Source organism: Rhopalosiphum padi, chromosome 3 (assembly GCF_020882245.1).
Source record: "Rhopalosiphum padi isolate XX-2018 chromosome 3, ASM2088224v1, whole genome shotgun sequence".
In the NCBI taxonomy this organism is placed as follows: domain Eukaryota; kingdom Metazoa; phylum Arthropoda; class Insecta; order Hemiptera; family Aphididae; genus Rhopalosiphum; species Rhopalosiphum padi.
Genome location: NC_083599.1, coordinates 13,791,161 through 13,818,714, shown reverse-complemented (window position 1 = coordinate 13,818,714; position 27,554 = coordinate 13,791,161). Strand labels below are relative to the sequence as shown.

Here is a 27,554-nt window from a genome sequence, read left to right as displayed (position 1 = left end):
CCTACAATTTGTTTCTTAGTCATAAAATGAGTTGCAAGACTATTCTAGGCATTATATTACTTAGTTACTATATAGTTAGGTTACTACTACTTAATACTACTTAGTATCTATGCAATGTCTTTGGTAAAAACAAACAATAATTTTATTTTAGTGAATTAATTATTTGGTTCTGTCCTTCAGTTTTTTTATCTAGTTATGCCACTACAGTAATATACCTTTTAATACATTAAAAACATTGATAAAATATAATATAATAAAATATATTATGTGATATTTTTGGTAAAAATTGATTTAACCTTCCGTATTAGTAATAGAAAATATTATTAGTACCATAAATTATAAAATATCAATATAAATAGATGCTGACATAAAACCGACTTGGCTTAGATTCGTTTTACGTACGTATATGCAAATATAGAGGTATCACTGAATTCAAATTTAATTTATCCGTAATGGATATTACTACCTATAGCTACTAATTAGCTATAGATAGTAGACCGATTTCTTCGGTTTTTTAAAAAAATTATATTTTTATTTTACATGCTGTTACAATAAATAATGAACAATGTTAGTGAGTGTGATTCAAGAATCTTTGGGAGAATTTTGATATATGAGTTAAAAGAAATAATATAATATGATAATTATTATTATGTAAAAGTAAACCTTTCAAAGTTCGCAAATTTTATATTCACACAGACGTTTTTTGACCTTGATTCAATTTTAATTTTAATTTGGTATATTTATATCTGTCATCCTGATCGGGACGTAGTGCTGTCTGGTTTTTACATTTTTTTGGTTTGGCTTAATAATGTTTAATGATCAGAAATGTTAAAGTACACTTATTAGTTCAACATTTTACTATTTAAAATTTCTGTCGTCGTTCTCATTTCGCCAGTTACACGAAACCGTGAATTGGCTATGTGAAGTTTAATAAAAAACGATTAAATAATGTTATTATATTATTATATAATTTGTGTTTCACAATCACGATTAACGGAATTAAAAATAATCAAAAGAAATGCATTTGTATTATATTTGTACAGACTGATGAGATTTAAAAGCTTAAAACGTGGCACGTGCCAAAGGACTTAAACGTGACGTCCGCATTGTGGTTTGCTGCAGTGTATAGATTATTATTGTTTTTGTTACACATCCCTGATACTGAAATATTATATTTACTGCGGGCTAATTTGGATATGTTGACGTCATAAATATTATATACTCTTTTTATAACTCAAGTTCAAACTATAAATATAGAATATTAAATAAATTAAATTTTTTATGTGGATAGATAATAGCTATAGCTTTAACTTTAATAGCTTAATTATGTTTTTAATCTAAATTTTGTTTGGGATATCATGAGCACGTATTTGTTTTGAGTAACGGGAAGAAGTATCGGTTAAACTTTAAGAATTTTTAAAATTTTGATGGCCTGCGAAAAATGTTCAGATTTCTAATTTGGCCCTTAAAAAATATTAATTAGTGACTCATGGGTTAAAGTATTATTGAAATAAAGATTTTAAATATAAGAATTTAGGTAATTAATGTATCTGCTGACAACGTTCTTTTTTTGTCCACCGAGGATTGAGCAAATTTATTATACCTATAAGCGTTACAGTTTCTATTCTAAATATAATATAAGATTTGACAAAACTTAAGTATTTAATAATAAGAAATCTTTGATATTACTCTATTTGTACGTATATATATAGAAACTATATATAATTCAGACACTGCAGTACATGTATACTTTTATAGGTATACATAGTATACATGGTTACATTTTAAGGTGTACAATAAGGGTTAATTATATATACATATATATACTAATAATGGGAATCAATTGAAATTTATTGCAGCACTGCAATAATGATAGAAATAGTGTGCATCTATACTGAAATGGCTCCGATGACATAATGCTATAGTATATAGTTTATACATATATATCTATCATCTATCCCAACACGCATCAGAGGTTCATTGACTTCCTTTTTATAAATATAATTTTAAGTAAATTTTCGAGTCTCTCTTGAGACATGGTAGTTCGAAGCTTATAGTTTTTACCAATTTTTAGCCCGAGATGTTTACAACAACCCACTTCAATTGCACATGAATTTTTCACAGCCGAACCATGTATAGGATCGGCTCACAACTGGATTTATGTATGCGATTAAAATAGATATTCAGTAGGTACAGCTGGTACATAGGTAATTTTGTACCATAATTAATTATATATTATTACCAAAAATGGTCATGAATCGTTGTACAATATATAGGCACAACATTATATATAAAAATACATGGTTATATACAGTAATAATATATCTATTGTATATATATATATATATTATATAGGGCTTAAAATTTAAGTAAGTTATTTAAGCGGTCATTTAAAAATAGGTATCCTTTAAAAACTTCACGTAAACTTATATATATATAATAATCATTTCTTTTAGAAAAGTCAGTGATGACGACGATACCTAATTTGTTTTATTTCTTGCTGCAGGTGGTTGCCCATCATAACACTGTTTAGACCTGTCGATTAGCAGCAGTCGCCCGTGTACGTATATTATAGTATATATATTTATACGCGTAACAGCATAATATATATATATATTACACCTCGTGCACCACACGTTCACACATACTTGTTGCGTGTCCGTCGCATCATATATATATATATATATATATATAGTTTGTCGGAAAAAAACGACGGCGGCGTCGACTGTCGGTGTGACTGCTACGACGTCGGCTGCGGCGGCGGTGGCTAACGAACGGGCCAATGAGAAAGTGGCTGGCGGTCGATAAGAGGCGGGAACGGTGGCGGTACGCCATTGGCGGGGCGCCGCGGACGGCCGCCGCCACCGCGTGCCGCCGCGTGTGCTGCACACGCATTTCGGACACCGTGACGTGCGGCCCTCTGCAGCTGCTGATCGGCCGTGCGTGCATTTACTGTCTTCTTAACAGCGACCCGTCCGCTCGCTTCGCCGGCACTCTACACGCGTTGCACCGTCACCAGAAAATTCCGTTACCGCTCGCCGGACGTCGCCACAGCGTTTCTGCACGGCCGGCGCAGGCCATGAGCAACGGCAAGACCACTACGCCGCCGGCCACCGCGGCCAACGCGGCGGCCGCCGCAGCAGCAGCGGCTGCAGCGGCTGCGGCCGCGATGCTGTTGCACCAACACCAGTCGCCGTCGCTGAACCACCATCATGCCGCTGCAGCCGCAGCCGCGGCTGCGGCCTATCACCAGCACCAGCAGCAGCAACACCAACACTTGCAGCATCAGTTACAGCACCGTGCTCAACACGAACAACAAATGCACCACCATCACCAGCAACAGCAACAACAGCAGCAGCAGCAACAGCAACAGCAGCAGCAGCAGCAGCAACAGCAACAGCAACAGCAGCAACACGATGGGAGCACGGGAGCCATCACCGTGGCGGCGGCCGTTCAGGAAGCCGTGGCGGTCGCGCAACAGCAGCAACACATTAAGCGACCCATGAACGCGTTCATGGTGTGGTCCAGGGGACAACGGCGCAAGATGGCCCAGGAAAACCCGAAGATGCACAACTCCGAGATCAGCAAGCGGCTGGGCGCCGAGTGGAAGCTGCTGACCGAACCGCAGAAACGGCCGTTCATCGACGAAGCAAAACGGTTGAGGTGACTTTTATTATTATATTTTATTTTTCGTCTCATTTGTAGTATTAGCGCGGTTTGCGTCATCACCATCGACATCGTCGTCGTCTCCGTACTTGTAGCACATATTATTATCATTATTATTTTTCACCTTAATCATTTTATATTAATAATATTATGTACAGAACGACGACGATGACGGCCTTCGTGATAATGTAAAAAAAATTTATATTCAAATAAGCGTAATTTACATTTATATTATTATTAAGGAAAGTGCGTTTTTTGCGCGCCGAGTCTTTCTCGAAAATCGCGAGTGACGATTTATCTCCTCCGCGCGCATTAAAATAACGTTTATAGATTTAATAACAGTTCCTATATAGTATAATAAAATTTAACGTTATTTTGTTTTGATAATGAATAAGTACATAATAAAGCGATTAACGTATTTATTTGTAGTTCGTTTGTTTGTGCTATATTCAACGGTGGTTTCTATAAAAAAAATCGAAAATTATAATAAAATACATTAAATTATGTTACATATTATTATACGCGTATATTGTCGATGCATTGTATAGGGCAAACAAACCTTATGAAGATTAAAGTTTACGATAATTGCACCTATATCTAAAACTTAAAATTCATAAATTGTATAAAATATACATTTATTGAATTTTTAGCTATCCATATGGATCGATAAAATGTATTTTATAACCAATAAGAATAAAGCCAAACAAAATTATTTATGAACAATGATTTCATTTTTGATTTGTTGTTTCTTATAGTCAAATTGTATTTATTTTGACATCTTATATCAATCCTTCAGTATTGGTAAATTCTGCAATGAATTTTCGTTCATTGAAATCTATTTATTTAATTTATATAATACTTCAATTATAATTATGTCAATATACCTATTATGTATTCTTGTCGGGTAGACCGGTCGTTCGGTTTCTGTTCCGCTGGTTCGCTAAACGAAAAAATAAAGAAGTACATCCGCGAATTTTTAATCCTAATAATGTGCAAGCACACTTACCATTTATAATTTTACTTAATTTTATAAATGATTAAATTTCATCTTTTATCAATATATTATCGTGTTATCTCAGCACCGGGGCGATCTCGATCATTAAACGATTGCAAAATGTTGTTGCGGGACTAAAAATATAAAGCGGGATGAATATACAACTAAAAATATAGTTCTTAAGAAATTATAGCTTGTAATTGAAATAATACTGTTAAAACTTCAATAAAGCAGATGCGGTGTATATAATTTGAGACGTGTAGAGTATATTATAATATTATCATATTGTAACGGAGACACGGCACACAGTCGAGTCGGCAATAAAGTTTCTTCAATTAATACTGTTTATATACATATTATACTTAGGTAGTTTATGTGTGCGTGTGTGTAAACACGATACTTTTACTGCCATTACGAACGCGCATAGAAAAGTTAATCCGTGTGTCGCGTTTTCGTCACGGTTGTTGAACAAAATGTTACGATCGGTTCGTCATCATCGGACCATAATTATATGTGCATAATATAATAGTGTGAAGCGTATTATGTGTGCGTGCGTGCGTGTGTGTATGTATAAATGACATTATAACGCGAGCTCGTTTTATTCTCTTTGAATCGCGAGATCATAATACGTATATATAAATAATAATATTTGTAATTTGTATATCACAGTATTTCAATCCAACTAGTTAGTGTACGGCAATTAAAACTATACGACGATACAGAAAGAGGGAGTACACGCGTAGATACTGCCGTAGTATATATTATGTATTTTGTACATCGTAAAATATTATATTATGTACGATTTCGTGTTAATTATACAGCATTTTTCGGCGAATTTGACGTCACGTGCCGCTTGTATCTTACACTCGTGTTCCGGATTTCAAACGAGAAATTCCAAAAAGCCCACGGCGACTTATTATTATTATTTTCCATTCTTTTTCGTGCGTTTGAATAATCAAACCAGTGCAGTATTAAATTGGCAGTCGTTTTTGATAAATCTGCAACCTTGTTAAACTTTATTATTAAAACCTTTTATCAAATTTCCCGCGAGAGACATAATAATTATAATATCATTCACGTCTGTATATTATAGTTAAAACGTCATCGGATGGGTCATTTTTGTTTTGAAAGAGTCACTAAAGGATCGTAATTATATATCATGCAATATACCGATGTTTGTTTGTTTTTTTTTTTTACAACGACGGTATTTATGTTTAACTGTATATGGGATATCCATCATTGTCGTAGAAGTGAAATACGATATAAATTTAAGATTAAATATTATTGATAATAAATTATCTACGAATCTAGGAAAATATGACACGGGAAACAAAAAAATACTTATTTTTCTATTTAAAAAATATAATTATATTATTATTAATTTTATAGAAATGTTATACAATATTAAATTATGACTCGTGTACCTATTAGATTTAAGAGCATATCAGTTTTTTTTTTAAACCCAAAAGTTAGAATAAATGAAAAAAATACTAAGTAGGTTATGAACAATAGACATATAAAACAATTAGATAGCCGTCCCTACTAAACACGATATCATTGAAGTTAATTGGTCATTTACCCATATATACTGCATAATATTTTATTACAACTGATAACAGATTTAAATGATGATTTAATCTTATTTCTAAGAGTTTAATTTTCTTTTCAATTTTTCAATCTATTAAATTATTAACATATCTTATCAGTTGTAATATCCGGTGATTATTGCCCTGTAGGCTGCCGACTTCAATTATTAAAACAAGATGTAGTTGGTTTAGTCATTTTATATCGTATATTTTATGGTAGTCAATCATTTAAATGTTAAATTTTATAGTAGAGTGTTATAGACAATAGACATCATATACATAACCCTAGCCCTATATTTCACTGATGCAAGACTGCAGATATGAACTATTTGACTTTTTGACTTTAAGAATGTTAATAGCTTTGGGTTTCAGGTTTCGGTTAATTTAGGTGTTTTGTAAAAAATCATTTGGGTTATTTTTTTTTTTGATTGTTGCGAGTTGTGGTTGATTCGGGTGCTAGGCCCCTACAAGCAACAGATGAATAATTTTGTATAACCCTGTTTAATGTATGATAGTATACCATTTACGGTATTATTCGGATTATTCGGATCAATATTAATAACCAGTTTATGTATATTCCTATTTTTGAATTTTAAATGTTGCATATCCCATATAATGATCTTCCGATCGTCTAAGTAAAAAAATCAAAATGAACAGCTGTTAATAATAATTTTATCATAAACCAAGTTTATAATAATAATATATTATTCGTATACCTATATATAGGTAAAACGCGACGATAGGAGTATGAGAGGTATTCTATTTGCTTGTACACCGCGCAGCTCAGGTACGCGTATATTAAGTGTTACATACGTCGGTGTGTCTTGTTCGTATATATATATACATATATAGTATACTTATAATACGTGTGATATATATGAATATGTGTATAGTGTATAGAATAATGTACATATTTCGTCCCAGATGACTGTTATTATTGTTGTGCGCTGACATCAAAGTTTACGAAACGTCGTGTGTGTGTGTTTGTGATTGATTTTCGGTTACGGACTATTTGAAATCATTAAGAATAATCGGCGGCGGCAACGGTGTACCTACGTAATACGTATAAATACATACATATATATAGACACACACGTAATATGTATGTGTATATCACACGAACGTGTTTGTGTGCCGAGAGATAGTAGATAGAGGTAGACGGAGGCAGAAGAAGAAGAAAAATTAAATAAATGAATAAAAGCGATTTATCACAATTACCGAACTATTGTACCGCGACCGCGATCGGTTCTATCGTTTCGACCGAGTCCGTTGGCCATAGAAGGCACCGTTGTTGTATATATTCACACACACACATACACATATATACACATGAGTTGTGAGTACACGTCATTATGTTATTATTTTTTATTGTGTGTGCACGATTGTCGCGAGAAGGGTTTTTTTTAAACTCATTATTATTATTTTGTTTTGTTTTGTTTTCATCCATCAGACGATATATTCTGTGCTGCGAAGGTACTATTATGTGTGCGACGTGGTATATATCACATTATTTATATGGCATAAAAGACGTGTATTGTCGTACCGTACAAAAATTAACGGTGTCGTATAAGTGTTGTTAAAATTCGTCTATCATATAAAAATATATAATAAAATAACTTTCGACTCCTTTCGCGATCGCGTTGTCGCATAATAATTTCCATATTTATTTATTCATTTATTTTTAAAATTTAATTAGAAATATAGTTTAATTGGTATACCTACGTGTTTACAAAAATCATACGAGCTTTATGAGGGTTTGTAATTTATAAATGAACACAGAGGTTATAAATATCCAATAGCAATAGGATTTTTTATGTGATTTATTTTTTATACATTTTCATTCCAAGTTATAATATTTTACACGTTCAACATTTATGATAAAAAACTTCGGCACTGATGGTGAACTTTTACTCATGATCAAACAATTATTTCAGTATAGGAGACCCGATTTAAGTACCCGATGAGCAGTGTTATCCGGTGATGTGGGTTTAGGCTACCTCGGAGATTTTCGGGAAGGATATAATATATGGGTATCCCATAATAATTGTTACGTATAGTATATGGGTATAATTACTGTTTTATTTCTTATACGTTAATAAACGCTCACGCGTGTATACGTGTATGTTTGTGCGCGCAAACAATGATTTATATATCGAGACTAGATGAGTGTGTGAGCTATAGAGAAAAAGAGATGGAGAGTGAGTCATACGGAGGTCACGATGTATTACGCGTGGAAAAATGTTTTTCATTTGATATATAGAATTGTGGACTATTAACGGCTCTTAGGACGGCGTTACAAATTTATTAAATAAATGTAAACATACTATATAAACTATTTATCTAAATAAAAATAAAATTTTTGTGGTTTTAAAGTTTGAACTTTCGTCAATTCATATTTATGAGTTGTGAATTTGTGATGAGGAAAAAAAAAATCAGAGTATAATGTATACAGATGTAAAATTATAATAAGTAGATTCTACCTTTTTTCCACATTATCAACTGCAGTACTATACCGGTCTGGACGTCGCAGTTGCACTGTCTGTCGATGCAGCGGACGCATAGAATATACACATAGGTACATTATTACCTCAATAATGTGACTTCATGAATTACGGCATTTGGGAATTTATTGGTACCTATAGTTAATACGAACGATAAGCAGCTACTATTTCGTATAATTTTTGTATTTTATTTCTTCGCAGACTAAGTATACGTCTTTAGTTTGTAGATAAATCAATTTCTTTTGACGCTTCGTTGTATATCTGAGATATATATGTATACAACATTAAATAACCGATAATTTCTAATCATTTGTGTAGAATAAAATACAATTTTTTATTATTTATCTTTATAACGTCCTATTCACATATACCGTAGCATCATACCATTTATTTATCATACCACTTGCGTACATTATACCTAACATGTTCAATTTACAAATAGTTTATTATAATAATTCGAGCTGTGCGAAACCCTCCCTTGGAAACATCGATTTTTATAATTAACATAAATCTGTAAATGTACACGAATCGAACCTTAATATTGTATTGTTAATTATAGTCATATGTGTAGGATGGATATTGCTCAATTATACATCACGATAAGTAGAAATTAAATTAGAGATTTGCAGTGACATATATTATTATTTTTTACGTGGGAAAGTCAGAATGGTCGATTTCATAGGCGGTTTTCTTCTTATTATTTATCGTCTTGTGTTTTAAATATTTACAGTTTTAGGTATAGCATGTAACTATACAAAATATGATAATTATACGTAATTTTGATTGCACGCGTTAAATTAACGTGGTTGTTCGGGCAAACGGCAATTGGGTGTATGTGACATTTCGACTTTTGCAACTTTGACGCCACTTCATTTAAGCGTGATTTAATTTCGACCAAAACCTAACAAAAACATGAAAATAATATATTATACGCGGTGTATCATAGACATACGATAATTTTACATTAAAATATTTTAGATATTTGTGATACATTTTCTATATAAAGTTAAAATCATTATAGGCTAACTAGTAACTAATTATGGTACTAATTGGTCATTTTAACGGTACAAATTAAGGTAATATTAGTCATCGCTAATGATTGGATTTATATGCATTTTATGTTTTGAATTATGCGTATAAATATGAACTAAAAAAAGGTGACGATTCGTCACTTTCGACACAAAATTAAAAAATCGGTATCCATGTATTATAATAAGTTTATAACTTATAACTAACCTGACAATCGACAAAGTGCTTCAATAATAATAGTGCGCACTATTTAAATTTTTATTAATAGTATAATAATACGTATTACATCTCTATATAAATATGACAAATTATGTTTTATATTATACATTCTAGTGTTCCACACATTGTATCTATTTTTTAATGTTTGATTTATTTATTGCGTTTGAGCTTAGAACAGTTTTTTTTACAATCATATAAAGGAAATATAAATACGTTACAATTACAACATACACTTTTTTATTGCATCGTTCATAACCGCGCACTTTCAAATAAGTTCGTCGTTCAATGATCGTTTGTGATATATGTGTATTAGTTTGAGGGACGTTTAAGAGTATTAGTGTAAGTAATTCATGACGTATAATTATAGAGACTTTATTTTCATTCTTATCGCGGCAATATTATGCATGTTCCCAGCAATCATTTTTAACATGTTATGATACCGTTTATTGTTTTGTGTTTTGCTTATTAGTTATTTATTACCACGAGTTATGACAAAATCAGTAAATAAATGCCATGATTGATTATATTTTATACAATCTTTTGAAGTTGGGAAAAAGAATTGATAAAGAATTATGAAGGCCTACTTCCTTGAATAATTATATACTTATAAGGTCATTGTATTTATAGATTAAATAATTTTGTGTACTTTGATAAACCGAAAAACTAAATCAATTTAATAAATCAAACAAATAAGTAATAACAATAATAATGGGTTTCAAACGCATCAATATATCTAAAATATATGCGTATTATGTAAAATGGATATTACTGGGCGATTATTAATTAAATATTGATTATTTCCGATTTTATTTATAAATATATGATTACAATTATAATCGTATTAAATATAATTGTACAGCGAATAAAATAATAAAATAATTTGTAATAATCATTTAATGCAAAACAAATAATGAAAAAAGCATATATGAATAAATGATAATTTAATTAGCATGTCATTGAAATTTACTGACTTATACTTTATATAAACAAATTTACTGAAAAACGATTTTTTTTTTTTTTTAATCAAAAACTATGTTTCTTCTAACAATTTATTTTTACATTACTATTTGTAGATTATCTAAACCATGTTGCCTTTTAAAATAATTATTAATTTAATATTAAATTGATATTATTTGAATAAGCGTGGAAAATCGAATATTGAGTAAATAAATTAAATGGTTTATTCTTATTTATGTACATGTTAGGTTAGATTAGGTTTCTCATACGTGGAAATTCAGTTTAGTGGTGACGACTGTTAAATGTGATTGTACATATTATTCTGAAGTAGGAGTAAGAAAAACAAATAAAAAATACTTTTTTTGTAAGCAATATGTGGCGTAGTTAATGTTTTTTTTTTGGGGGGGGGAATATCTTATTTATTGGATAAACACGAAGTGGAGGTTCTGCCCCCCACACCCCCTTAACAGGTCTTTTATTTTTTTTAGATATAGTTCTATACACCAGGGGTGGCCAACTTTAATTGACTTGTGATTGACCTACGAGATTTTCTAGGTTGTCGCGATCGACCAAAAAAAAAAAAAGGTTGTTATATAGCTGTGTATAATCTCGTTTTTAATAGTTTTTTATTGCTTTTTTTCTAAATATAATTTTTATATTCGTAGATATACAAATATGTATATAGATACAAATTTAAAAAATAAATTAATTGTTTTTTGAAAAAAAATTAAAAAATTAAAGAAAATGCGAAAGGGTGATGATACTCAAATTCATCTCGCGATCGACTGGTTGGCCACCCCTGCATACACAGTTAAATTTTACATAAAAATGTAATTGACATAAATTCTACAATTTATAAAATAAAATTTAATTTCCTATATGTCTTTAGGCTAATATTCGTTTATTATTTCTATTGTGTCGATAGATACAATTTGAGAGCCAAAGTTAGGACGTGATGGATTATATCCGTGATTATAACATAATATGGGTAATTGTATACTCAAATAATCTTATATCGAGTACAAGTCGACGCATTAAATATTAAACAAAAAAAGCCACTGTCTGTGATATACTATTAGTACTATGATATTTAAAGTATCGTGTCAAATTTGTATTTAACAAAATTCTTTTCAACCAGATTTGAAAACAATCAACGTAAACTTATGAACCCTGACCGGATTGAGGAATAATAGAGTCGAAGTACATTTGTTTATTTTTAATTATTTTATTTTAATACGTGGTTTTAAAATATTGAAGATGATATTATTCAACAATTTATTTATATTATAAGATCATAATATGAACTATTGTCGATATAATCATGATTACGCGTCCAACTGCGAAGAACTGGAAAACATAACATTCAAACTATTTATTTATGTATCTCAAAAATACTGAATATCACCATATATAATATTATAAAATATGGATTAATGAAACAATAACAATAATGTTAGATAAGTAATTTATTGTTGTCTAAAATAAATACAAAATATCATATTATTTAATGTTTACTATTATTTTTATAAAGCAGCAGAAAATATTAAATCTCACTTCATAGAATAATAATTGTTTTAGGTTAAAAATGTATTATTTAGACGACTTAATATCACGATAGGGCTATCATAGATTAATATTGTTATTTTAATATATTTTTAAACAAAAATATAAATACAATTTTAAAGTTTCTCATTAATATTGATTTGTTCCTTAGTCGTTTTTAAGAATAATCATTGAGTAATTTAATATTTTTTCAAAATTTGAATAATGATACATAATTATTGTATAAAACAAAAAAACGATCAACGGATCTATCAATATTTAAAATGTATTATATTTCTAAAGATAGTTATGTTTATGTTACATTATAATAATAATAATAATATTATTATTATTATTATTAATTATTTGCCAAGTTAAACTAATATTCGTTTAATATTTTGATATTGGTATAGAAAATAATAATTTATGTTGGTAGTACGAAGTTTCAAGGTCCAACAATTATAAGATTTTGGAATTTTAAAATGTAACAATAAATAGCAAAAATCGTTTAAAGAAAATATTTTGAAAATAATTATTTTTATGTTAAAATAATTCTTATATATACAATAAGCATAATTATATGTATATAAAAAACTCATTAATGTAAAACCAACATTCTTCGTTCCGCTCAAAATCCAAAACTGTGTTGAAAGCTATAATTAATATATATTCTTAGATCGTATAGGTATTTGAGGTATTTGGTATATTTTTAATAAACTTAAATGTATTTTTAATGAATCTGTATCTACAGTCTAGTTTGTATTGAATTTTGTTAGGTAGTGTTAGGTTGATGTTTATTAGATGGTTAAAACTTATACTTATAAGTATTGCTATTGAATTTTTACAACAGTTAGCCGTAACTCGTAAGTTGGTATTTGTTTCTATTAAGTTTTTTCAAATTTAGTTTTGTAGAATAATAGTTGTCTGTAGCGATAAAACAATGATATGACATTTTTTACACCTATTTTTTTATGATATACATTTTCGTTAATTATTTAAACATGTACATAGAGTCGTAGACAATATTTTGTCTATATTACTAAAATGGTTTTAGATGCACTGTATAACTTCTAATAATAATAATAATAAATAAATAATAAACAATTTTAATAAAGATAGATTTTTAAATTTTATCTCAATTGACTTTAGAAGAACCGTATTGTATTAAGTTGTCAAGGGAAAACAATGTTATATGTTGATAAAAATTTAAAAAAGTTTCAAATGCCTTTAAATATAATAAAAATATTTTGAATATGATTTGTTTAGAAAATAAATAATATAGGTAGATACCTAATAATAATTATTTGGTAAAAATATTCAGTATCTATACGGCTATACATAAATATGTATATTTTTTTTTTTTGATAAATTACAACAGATTGATATAATCATTTTTTGTCAAAAATTAGTATTGTAAAAATATTCTCATTTCCCGTTATTTTTTTCTAATTTTCCTACGATTGTTAAGAAAATTGACATTTCAAGTAATTATCTATTAGGTACAATTCGCTACCAGAAACCAAAGAATCTCAATATGATTCAATAATATTTTATTTTAAAAAGTTGATAAGATACCTACATAAAATAATAGTAATAAAAAAACACATCATAATAAAGCCAATCGTTCCGCTTAGATGTATAAAAAGGCTCTGCGGGGTGATATACCACCCGGATACACCCTCCCCAAGTAAAACGTCATCGATGAAGTTTATTATCGTTTTGATCGCAACAAATCATACGGGTTGCTGCGCGGCGTACTCGAATGTTGTTTCGCCTGCACGTGTACGTACATCTCAATAATACGCTTCACAATTATTAATTATTTGGTTTAAACAATATTTCACCAATTATATAATTTGATCTATTCATTCGATAAAGTGTTTGGAAAGTATTTGAATTCGTTGTGAAATACACTTAGAAATAAATTTTTAATCAATTCTTGCATTAACATTTTAAAATTCTTAATATTCAAAATTTATAAATTGATTTTTGAAGTGCTTGGAAATGTAAAATAAGTAAGAGAAAAGTCGTTTTCAAGTTAAATTTACAACGAATTCAATCTCGGTAAAATTTGTATAAGATATATAGGTGTTTTTTTGTTAGTAAACGGTTAGAATTGAATCGCTTTAAGCATTTTTATTAGCCAGTAAATCTTCCATATTTTTGTTTAATATGTAATAAATTAATATATAATAAAAGAATAACGAACAATGTATAGATTTTAGATTATGTTTATGATGGACATTATAATAAACATACAGATTCGTTTGTGATCATACCTGTCTAACATCACTAAAAAAATGTACGAATTTAATTGTGTATAATTTTGTAAATAAAAATATTTACTAGTACTTGATAAACAGTTTAACAGTACTATAGTACTAGTATTAAACTATTAAAATGCATGAATTGCGTAATTTAAAAGTTTTTGAAAATAACTATATAATATCAGTTATTTTTTATAAGACTTTTTTCTTTGTATTTTCGTAGAAAACGCAGCCGGGATAGAATCACATTAAATATACACATAATACAGTCTATATAGCGATGCCTCGAAAACCTCCAACCTTGAATTTTTTTCTCGCCCCTCAAAGTGTTTATAAATTGTATTTGAATTATTTGATGTATATAACTCGAAATATTTTTAAGTCAAATTTGTTATTATTTATTTCACTCGAAATTCGAGCTATCGAGATTTGATAGTTGATTGTATTTTATACATCCGAAATCACGACATGACCTAATACCTATACGACGATTATACAATAAGTATTACGTAATCAAACGGTCTATAATTCGAGTGTAATTTTTACAGGGCGCTACACATGAAGGAGCATCCAGACTACAAGTACCGTCCTCGTCGCAAGCCGAAGACAATGGTGCAGAAGAAAACCGACACCGGTGCGGTGTCCGGTAAACCGGTGCCGTACTCTGTGCGCGACCTGTTGCCGCAACACGACGCGTCGGCCACGGGCGCCGGCGGATCTACCTCCGCCTCGGCCACCGGATCGATGGCGCAGATGTCGACGGCCGGCGACCACCAGTCGTCCGCCTCTGCTGTGGCCAAATTCCCGCGCGCCTACTTCTCGCCGTACCAACACCACCACTACCCGTCGTCGTTCTACCAGCAGGTGGCCAAGGACCTGTCGACGGTGGCCGGAGGCGGTGTCGCTGGCACCGAAGCGGCCGCCGCGGGCAAAGCCGTCCACGATCTAGCGCTGCACGCGCTATACGGCAGTTCGCTGTACTCTCGCGCCGTCTCATTGGCCACCGGGTGGCCGATAATGGCCGCGGCCAGCGTGACTGCGGCCGGTTCCAACGGCGGGTGTCCGGTCAACTGCGCCGAGTGCGGTCAGCACGCCGAACGTCCGGCACAGTCGTCGCTGCACGCGCCGCAGCCGCCCAGGCCGGCGCACGAGTCGTCCGCGTCGTCGTCCACGCCGTCGCCGCCCGCCCAACTGCCGCCGCCGTTACTGTCCACCGCCGCTGCCGCCGCGGCCGTCATCAAGCGGCCTATCGCCTTGCTCGTCAAGCCGGATCGCGTCGGGTCGGCCGGTCTACATGCGCAACACGTCATATGAAAACCGCTGCCGGTTCTACCGGAACCGGCCGCCGGCACAGCCTGCACCGCTGCCGCCATGTCGGCCGCCGTCCAGTGCGGTTGGCCGCAGTGTTCGTCGTCCTCGTCGTCATCGCCGCCTCCGCCGCCACCGACGACGACGTCGCCGCTTACCACGCCGCCGTGGTGGCTCCAACAGTTGCAGCAGCAGCTGATGATGTGCAGCGGCAGCCACAGGAACACGACGACCGCTCGCGGATCGCCTGGACCGCCGCCCGCCACTTCCGCTTCCGTCACACAAGACCACCGACCGGATTAGGTGTGCGCCGCGCGCATCATTCTCCTCTATTGCGGTAAGGCCTATACTACACATATTATATTATCATGTATGACGAGATGGAAAAGAGAAAACGGTCGTCGAGGGATTGTTTTTTTTTTTATGTATAAATAATAATAGTTTTATAATAATCTTTGAATACGGTAATGATCAGTTGAATGACAAGAATGTATAAAAAAAAAATTAAAAATTAAAAAAAATTTGGGAAATTTGCAGTTGATACGATAATAAAATATGATAATATGCGTACACCAGTGCTGCAGTAGCCGGAATATTTGTCACGAACGACCCCGTAAAACAGCACAATTTCGTTAATGTTTTCATTTAAAATTATTAAAAATATCAAATTTAATAAATTAAATTAAATTAATTTATAATTAAGATTAAAATAAACAAATCTCACTCAACCAATACCCTAATATCTAAGTTTTATAAATCTCACACATTTATCATTATTTATGTAACCACAATATTGTTTTGTTTCGAATAGGAAAATAACGATAAATATCGGTTATACGAAAATATGTATATATGTTTAAAAGACAAAAGTAAATAAAGACTTACATGTTAAGAATTTAGTTAAATTGGCCTGTCAAATTATATAATTGCCTACTCAAATAGCAATTGTGTTCAACAAAATTCAACAACATCGAATGAAGTTTGGTAAGTACACTTAGTTTTTTAGGGCGGAGGGAACTCTACTCTAATATCAGATTACTCAAATAAAACCAGAACCAGTTAAAACAGTGATGGTAAAAAAATGTATACTTCTCGATTCCGGCTACTTTACTAATTTTTAACACTGGGTATTATATGATGTGTATTCATATTTTATTTAAAAAAAAAATTAATTATGTCCCGTGTTTGTGTGCACATATAATTTACGAATATAATGCATTTACAATACTGATTAGTCCTCGATATTTTCATACATTATTATTATTATTTGACTTTATAATAAATATATTATGTTTCTTCATTTGTGTATAATAAATATTAAATCATTACGTAAGTGTAACATACATAATATTATGTATAAGAGATAAAAGTTAAAAGTTTAATTTTGATAATATTATGTTCTGTTTTTTTTTTTTTTTGTAGAATCGAAAGTATTCAATAGTATTTTTAATGTAAATCAAAAAGTTTTGGTTATATGATGTTTGGTTATTTGTTATTATTATTTTATTTTCAAAATCGATATTTTTTCAATTTGTATAGTTTATTATTTACAATTAAAAAAATGTTCGATGGATAACGGTCGTATATTATAATATATCCTTTAATTTTATTTTGTACCCTTTGTACAGTATTAAACCCATTTATAATATTCTTCGATCAGATACGGTTATATATAAGCAAAAGTCGCCCAGAAGTCATCATTAATCTGTCGGGTGACGATAAGTTTGAAAAAGAAACAGCACCAACACATTTACAATTATTGTTGTATTCCGGTTAGGAACGGTATTATTGTACTCCGTAAGTAAGTTTCTGATCTCGGCGAACGGTAAATGTATTTTTTTTAAATTACTATTGTGTTCTGTTTATTTTATACGAGTATATAATATTATATAGGCCAAAATATTATTTCAGCGGCAAGACGTAAGATAAAAAGTCAATTCAATTTTCATTATTTCCGAGTTTATTTAAGTGAAAAAAATGTCTCATTGTTCGTTTCACAATGCTATACACACCTATATCTGCGCTGTATATTAAACGAAAACAAATTAAACACATTTTGTAGCGGTAGAAATGAAATATATATAAAAGTCCGGAAAACGGAACAAAAGCGGTGCGAATAAGACGAAGACCGTTTCATAATATGCAAATTCTATTACATGTATATTGTACAGTGCGTATACTCTACGATTTGCATCAGTTAATTAGTAAGCGTATTTCACTAATTTAAAATACCGTAATAATACTCATAGTATAAATAAGGTATATATTTTATTGAACTAAAATCTGTTAAACTATTGTATAATGATACGAATGCTGCACTAATCGAAAAACAGACTTCAACTGTTTATCAGCATTTGTCTGATAACCTCGTGTTTGTGGTTTGTGTAACGAACGACTATAATAATTCCATTTCGTACCAATATGTACCTAATATGATATTACGCTTGATGCAATAGATTTTTTGAAAGTGTAATTTAATATTATCTATTTGAAACGGTCACAATAAAATCGGTGGGGTAATAAATTTTACCAATATACGTCAAACAGAACGAGCCAAATATATTTTATCTGCTGCAGGGCGATGACTCTTGTCCACGTCAAATGGGGATTATCAAATTGCATTCCTTACCTACACCAAAATGTTGACAATTGCACTCGGGTTAAAAATCAGATAACGTTAAACATTTAAATTGCGTTCGATCGGATCATTCCATAGAACTTGCAAATATTAATTTTAGTTGAAAATTGTATGTGATGTGGTGTCGATCGATTTAGTATTAAAACGACATTATTATGACAGAAATTTTAGTCACTCGTATAGGTGATATCATCATAATAAAAACAATGAACTTTAAATATTAAAAATACAAACTATACTCACGACCGTTGACTGAGGTTATATTGTATTCGCTAGTAAACAGATTTTTTTTTATAATGGAATTGAGTGCAATTTGAATATTACCTTTTTTAAATCCGATTAAACAATTCAAACATATATTATTCTGTACCGAGTGCAATTTAACCTTACCTTACCCTTTACACGCGTTTGCAATGCGAAATCGGCATTCTTTAATTTGTCGAGTATAGGCTATTCTAGTACAATTATGATGTGTATTTGTGTGTGTAAATATAATTGGACGAGGTGAATTGCTATACGGGTAAGATGTGACTTATGGTCGATCAGTTTTATATAATTTATTTTATCCAAACGATGATTTTGTGCAATATAATTTTGTTATTTATTTACCGTGTTTACAAAATATGTTTATTTTAATTATCATGATTTGTATTGAATAATCATATCTCTTATTTTATACCCCTCGAGTTTAAATAATTATTATTGAATAAATCGATATAAATATCGAGAATTAACTTTTAACTAGTTAATTATTTGTATTATTGTTTATTATTTATTTATTTTTCACAGCAAATGAAATAAAAACCTTACCTCACGTCAGATATTGGCTCATAATATATATTATATTTATTGGTATTTATTATTTATTATTATCATTATCTTTCTTGTAATTATATTAGTTGTATACATCAACATATATAAAACAACTTAGTTGAAATAATATACATTTTGTTATTAACATCAAGTTTTTTTTTTCAAATACATTTAATGTATTTTTTCATAATAAAAAAAAAACATTTGTAATTTATTTACAGAAACAAATAATTACGAAGACTTATTTTTTCTCGTTATTTCTAGGTTAATCAAACCACCCGTTCCTTGTTTTTGGCGAAAAAAAAAAAGGTTAATCAAACTCATAATAAACTTGTATATTGATGGGATAGTATCGGTACCAATATAAAAAATTAGGTGTCGAGTACGAGTACCTCATCATTTGAGTGATAAACCACTGTAAAGTATGTGTTATATTGATTTCAATAATAAATCATTGCATAGTGAAAAATGATTATGAGCGGATACAGTCTGTCACCCTATATTACTAAGGATATAATTTATTATAAATTTTGTATGGCAATTAGTAATTTATTTAATTAGCAGTAACACGGTAAGTTAAATGCATTTTTGATAAAAATATTACATTTCTCATAGCATTATATACGTCATACATATATATAAAATAATATATTATTATTAGTAGTATATATTATTTATACAGAATATTACTGTTATAATCTTTTTAGTAAATATTTAATACTGCAGAACGGTGTGAATAGGTTCATAGTATAATTAATTATGAATTTATTAAAATTAATCTAAATATTTTTTGAAAATATGATTATGTACATAGTTGTTGGCATGACGTGGGGCAATTATTTGAGGTTAAATAAATAAATACTTCATATAAATGAATACTCATATATAATCGTATATTGTATGTTTTTGATATTCCACTCCGTCCAGACGGTAGTGTTATATTATCATGTTCCGACATGTATTTCCTCTGGAAACTTATCTCTGTTAGACGTTTTGGTGTACGAAATAATTGGATTACATATATCTGCACGGCCGCGCTCGACTTATACTCTCCCAGGATCATTCTACATTAGGTTCCATGTGCTTATATTTTTATGTGCGTTAACCTTGCTACTGCAATTACAGCTGATAATGCAATTGCAGACTTTCGAACTTGAATACAATATGCGGCCTCTGCGCGCGTTATATATACAAAGGCGCTGTGCCTTGTCCGCGTAACTGTTGTGTGAAACAATAGATATTTTCTGCAGATTGGTAAATTCGTGTTATCGACCAGTTTACCAACACTAAACATGTCAGACATTCGTAGTGATCAGTTTCGAACTTAATAATATACCAAATCAACAAAAAACGTCTGTATTTAAATCGTAAAGCGCTTCAAGACTGAGGTTGAGGCGGCTGTCCAGTGTATATTATTATATGGAATATGACGGATACCATGATTTTCGTAAAGGTGTGAAAGGGAACGACGCGGACCCGCGGCTTATAAAATATATAATATTTATTAATATATGTATATATTATTGTATATGCGCGTGCGCGAACGAATGTATAATAATAATAATAGCTGCAAAATAGACGAATAACACGAACATCGTAATATATTGAGATGAACCGTTGCGGAGACGTCACGTCTTGAGCCGGTCTTGCGGTGAAGTGGGTGATTGGGGGGGGGGGGGGTAGAGGGAGGAAAAGTAGATATATTTTTTTACGATTTTTAACGCTTCAAATTGTATCCTTTGTCATCGCCGACAAAAGGACGACTGCATGCAGTCTGCAGACACTGTATTATACGGATCGTGGGCGGGACGAGGTCCGCTTTTGCGGGGACGCGACCTGGTGAAAGAGCAATGGTGTATAATATATATATATATATATATGTATATAATAATATTATAGAAATGCAGAGAAGGAGCGAGGAAAATGGAATTTCGGTGCGGCGGCCGACGACGTCTGCGTTTTGTCGCCGAAGGAAGAGGTGATGCACAGCGCGCGGCCGCCGAAGAGGCTTGGGTCCGCGGGTCGTCGTCGCGCGCGGCAGTGTGCCCGCGCCCTCGTCAAATCACTATAGGGTCGTGTGCAATGTGTACAGCCGAAGAACTGCCGCCGTACCCAGCACACGCGTGATCGGAATCGGGAATATTTTCGGTGGCTATACACATATACACATACACACACTCGCACGTGTACATACGGCGGCGCCGAGTTAGGGTGGTAACGGCAAATACTACACACCCGAAGAGAGGAAAAATAAGGATAGAGCAGGAGAAAGAAGGAAAAAAAATGTCGTGTAAAATAATAAATAGCTGTGTAGCGATGTATAGCCGCGCGACGTGAATAATATCGCGGACGGGCTTTGAATAGGACACGTGGATCTCCGGGGAGGGGGGGGGGGGTAAGACGAGGAAAAAATGTTTAAAATATAATAATATATTATAATATACAAACGTCCTGTGGGCCTTTAATGTACAGGAAACTACGGGCCATATATATATATATATGTTTATAAAATATACACAAACTACGTATATATATATAGGTACAGGTGTACGTGTGTGATATGTGCCGTCGTTTGCGGACCTTGTTAGTTGTTATATCGTATAATAGCGCCAGCGGCTGCGGTGGCGGGTGTGACGATCGTTTCCGTGTTTCACGAGGCGTTTAACCGGAAGTGGAAATCGTTTGGCGGGCGGTGAAGCCGGAAGGTCCAGTCGGTGGCGTCCCGTGCAGGCACGGTAATGTACTAGCGATTGGCGGTGGTGCAGTCCGATCTTCCGTATAATAGGTTCGTCGTTTATATACGTTTGCGTATAGTATCGTGTGATCCGTGATTTATTTCAATATCCGCGCGCGCTGTTCTCAAACGTTATGCGCGGCGGCGTTCTTTTTATACGATTTATGTCCACTCTTCTGTATCATAATATTATTATACATAAAGTTCCAAAAGATTATAAGTGGATTTAATACTGACCGTCTTTAAGGGCATTTCAAATAACGGTCAGTTATCTCGACTAAAATGTATCGATCTTTTGTCAATCCTATCGATGAACCAATAGTCATGCGTTTATACTTTTGAAAACTTAGAAAAATGCCTATATCGAACTCCTTAAAAATTGTTATTTTTGCAATCCCCTTGAGAGTATAATATAGGCAATTTTTTAATGATTTACCAATTTCTTTGTGTAATTTCTGAAAAGAATAATTGAATTTGTCGTCACTACCGTTTTTTGAAAAAAAATAAACCTACATACATTCCAATACATTAAATTGAATTTTACTCCAAAAATAATTTGATAATGTATTGAATTTATTATGAAGTCTATCTTGTATCCTTATAGTTAGAATCATAAAAAATAATTTTAAACAGTATATTTTTTCCGTTGATATTTCTAAAATTATTAAATTTTTTTCTAAAATTCAACAGAAATTTTTAAATTCTTATTTAAATGTATTAATTTTACCATGAAGTGTGTTTATTTTTTTTTCTGACCGTCATCACCTTTTGTACTAAAAATAAAAATGCGCAGTACTTTTTTTTATAATTGTGAAAGACGGGAATGTTCACGCAAATCAAACTTATTTGCGTTATCGTTATCACATATTAACATTCATTCCAACATTATATTTTCAGAATATTTCATGTCAAGTAAAGGGGCTAGTAATATTATGTATATGCTATATATTATTTATATTTTAATGGTTCGTTATAAAAATAAATAGTTGTCTGATGTTTACAAAAGACTGAATTCAAAAGTCGTGTAATTATTAAAATGTTCACTTAATCACAATTAAATTAGACATTTTTTGGGAAATAATCAATACTCTAACACATATTAAGTATACTTGTTTAACCTTTAAATTTCTCTACCCGAAAACGATAGCCATTTCTGTCATTTTTACCAGTCATAATATTATGCCTCTAAGATTATATATTCTTCAGAATATTTTGTGTTTACTCAATACTGTGCGTATATGTTTATTTGTAAAATCCGAGTAAATCCTTTGAAAATAACCAGAAAATGTGTAGCATGATAACGTTTAGCTAAAATTAGCTATTTCACCGGACTTCGCAAATTATTTTATCAATTGTTATAATCTATAAGCTTGTAAAGTTAATCGTTTTTGGCTCATTTGTGTCCGGAACCGAGTTTTTAACCCGAAGATCCTAAACAAAAACAATTAGCAATTGTTTTAATTATAAAAATGTGGTATATAAAAAAAAAGAAACAATTTGATCAAAATAGTTTATCACTGCGATATACATAAAATATAATTTGTTTAATTTTACTATGGAATTCAATTTTATTATTATAAATTATAATTATAATATCTTTAAGACTAATCACTATTTACTGTAGAAAGTAAATGTTCATAATAAATAAAAATTTAAATAGTACTTATCTTCATGCACATACAGTAGGTATATAATTTTTTGATTTTTATACACTATAAAAATTTTTAATCTATAATATGTGTGTGATTGTTTTTTTTTTTTTTTGTATTTTGAGTTTTGATACTATTGTACTATGGTATTTTCTATTAAACTTTACATTGATGATTAATTTATAATAAAGTGTAAAGCTTGATATTAGTTATTAAAATTTATTAAAATTTGATGATATTATCTTGGCCGTTAATATGATTTAAAGAGATAAAAAAATGTTTAGCATATCAAACACTGAATTCACAATAACATGCTTACTTTATATGTGACTTGTAAGTTTTAAATTCAGATTGCTATTTTGCTAATAAATAAAATTTGGAACATGTATTTTATGAGCTAATTGTTTTTTATCCGCAAAATGACTCTTGTATTTCTTTTGTACATTAAAATATAATAAAATTACTATAATATTAAAAATGAAGTGCATATGGTTAAATATGATTGTTGCGGCGCCCGGGCGCTGTATCATCAACAAACAATGTAAAAATTGTAAAACAAAATGTTGTATTGTTGGGTCACTTGTTTATAAAAAAATATTTAGTTTTGTAAATAAATGTATCATCGATGATAACTGATAAAAATAACAAATTCCTCGTGCGTTAAAAATGTTAATAAACATGCAATGATGGATGCACTCTTTGTCAATAAATAAATTCAAACGCACGACCGGCATCGTACTATTTAAATTGTAAAATGAATGTCGGAATGTACGATCATAGGTCGTCCGTTTCAGACACCGTCGAAACGATATTGTATTACCTATATGTAAATGTACACTAAGGTCTAAGATTGACTAATGACGATAAATTATAGCCATTGTTATTCGTTATATCAACGGTACTTACTATAGTAGTACCTACAAATAATTCAAAAGGCTTTGATATACTTATTTAATACATAGTAAAATGACTTGTGTTTTTATTTTTATATTTTACTTATTTTGTACATATATAATTAATATTTACTATGTTAAAAACAAACAACTTTACTAAGGAAGTTATAATAGTGTAGTATATAGACATTCATTTCAGTAGGCCTAGTGGTTTATTTTACCACAAGTGGATTTTTAAGAGAATACATAAATGATACTTTGGGGTAATATATATATATATATACGCAAATATTCAATGGTTATATTATTATTATATTTAGATTGACTAGATGATAGTGGACTACAAAAAAAAAAAATTAAAAAAATAAGTAATGTTTTTTTTTTTTTAATATCGGACAAATGCGTACTGTATTAAACTATTTGTACTATATGAATTGTATCGTAATGATGTGGTACACATAAATACACAATTATTTTTACAATTATTGTAAACCCTGAATTAGTTGATAGGAAATAGGAATATAGGTAACGTTGAAAAATTATAAACATTTATAGCAACTATGTAGTTATAAGAGTTATAAGAGAACAATCATAAGCGTGCGCAGACGTAAATGTCAAGGGGTTTACAATATTTATGTGCCTTTTTTTTGGGGGGGGGGTTCTCTATTAAACAATAAATTAACTTAAATCAATTATTATGCATGAATGTATATTATTTTAATTGTGTTATTATAATAGCTATTTTTTTATTACTATAATAATGAATGATAAATTATTAAACTATTATGTTTTGTTTAAATAATAAAATATTATCAGAAAAAATCCAAACATCGTATTAATTTAATAAACTTAATTAGAATTAAATTAATATTAAATAAATAAAATTGTGTAAGTCGATTTATGGAAAAAATAACTAATGGTATATTACATGATCATTATTGCGACATAATTTTTAAAACTCAAAACTTAATAAAACAATTAATTAGTTCAACAGAATAAAAAAATCTAAATTATTTATTAAATTAATGAATCAATGATGTGAATATCAAGAGTACAAAATTCAAATTGAAAAAATGTTTAATGCAGATTCCCTGCAGTATTCCATTTTTTTTCATCATTGAATTTTACAAAAAACCCACTGTACATAATGAATTTATAGTTGAAATAGATGTATTTATATTATTAATAGATATTTTTTGTTGAAATTGATTTCCAGGGCACAGAAATTTAGTTAAAAATATTGTTTTCAAACCGAATTAGATATTTGTATAAGTACAACGTGTTGAACGCATCACAAATCTTTCATATATACAAAACTTCTCATTTTAAATTGACATTTGACAAAACTTGCAAACAAAAGTTTGCTCCCATAGTACCATTCAAGTTAAATTTACAAAAAAATCGAGTTTCCCCTTTTCATTTTCACGTTCAGAGTTTTGTTTCTTGAAAAGAGATTCTTGTAACAATAATAAAAAAAAAATAAACAACAGAATATAAATAAGATTTATTTGAGACGTTGGAGAAAAGGTATATTGCAGTCATATTCTCCGAGCCCGCACGACAATACAACGTTATTTTGAATAGGTGGGTACACATAAAAAGATTTAATCTTTATGCGAAATGGTACAAAATACAAATACAATGTGCACAGCGGAACTAAAGGCGTGAGCTGAGTTAAATATCAGTTGAAGTTGAAGCATTGACGCAAAATGTCGAATATGATATCTACTTATGTATGATGGATGTATCCATATTATATTATTATGTCCAACTATATTTGGTAAGGAATATGTGAATTTAAAATATAACTAATAATCTAAAGAATTATATGAGGGGTGGAAATCCAAAACGCACTTTTGCCAAAATGCATAAAATCAATTTGTTTATCGGTTTTTATGGAAAATCGATTAGCGACGTCAGAACTTCCTTATAAAATCCACTTTTAAAAATGACTGGTTAATCTAAAACGAACCTTTTACATTTGATATTTAGAGTTACGCCAAAACATACCGCGTCAAAAGAATATAGGAAATACTATACCAAAACAAACTGTTTCCGTAAATTATTCCAAAATTTACTTTTTTTATGTTATGTCAAAACGTATTATTGCCCGTATTTTAGGTATAGGAGAATAAAATGGTTAGGTAATCAAAAATATACTAAATAAATGGAAATAGAATGTTTTGGATTATTTTAAATTTTATTTTTAAATGCCGAAAAAATAAAGGTTTATATTATATTAATGTATATTTTTTAAAAATCGTCATAACTCATTATACACTTAATGTATTATAAAATAAATTACATTTATTGGGCTTCAATGAACTTACATTTATTATTATGGAAGAGGAGATTCCAAAAATTGCTTCTCTTGGAAAATCAGTATTTTGGCAATATATTGCGTCTTGGATTTCCTCGCCTCATATAATGTTTAATAATATAATAATACAAATAATAACGAATGGTTATCGTCAAACAATATTGATAATTTTTATTTCTTCTTATTATTATTTTTTGAATGCATACGCCATACATACACAAAATCACAGGTAATAATATTATATTGAGTGATTTTTTGAAACACAAAGTCTCTAAAAGTAGCTTCCAATTTTTAAAATTTTTCTTTTTTTTAATTCATATTATTTATTTTAATTTTGCTTTATTGAATGACACCCTACATTTAGATTTTTATTTTCCTAAATTGCGGCCTAATTCTTAAATCGAGCAAAAGTTGTAGCCCGGGTTTATCAGAGGGGCG

At 30.8% G+C, this 27,554-nt stretch overlaps 1 protein-coding gene across 1 annotated transcript in view; it reads left to right on the top strand.

The window, feature by feature from the left end:
• Positions 1-19,528, top strand: part of LOC132927224 (SOX domain-containing protein dichaete-like) — a 39,214-nt gene extending 19,686 nt beyond the window's left edge. The window contains exons 2-3 of the mRNA XM_060991714.1: positions 2,507-3,663; positions 15,310-19,528. Coding sequence (XP_060847697.1) covers positions 2,783-3,663; positions 15,310-16,075 — 1,647 coding nt within the window. The 5' untranslated portion in view covers positions 2,507-2,782 and the 3' untranslated portion in view covers positions 16,076-19,528. The remainder of the gene's footprint in view (positions 1-2,506; positions 3,664-15,309) is intronic.
• Positions 19,529-27,554: the final 8,026 nt, after the last annotated feature.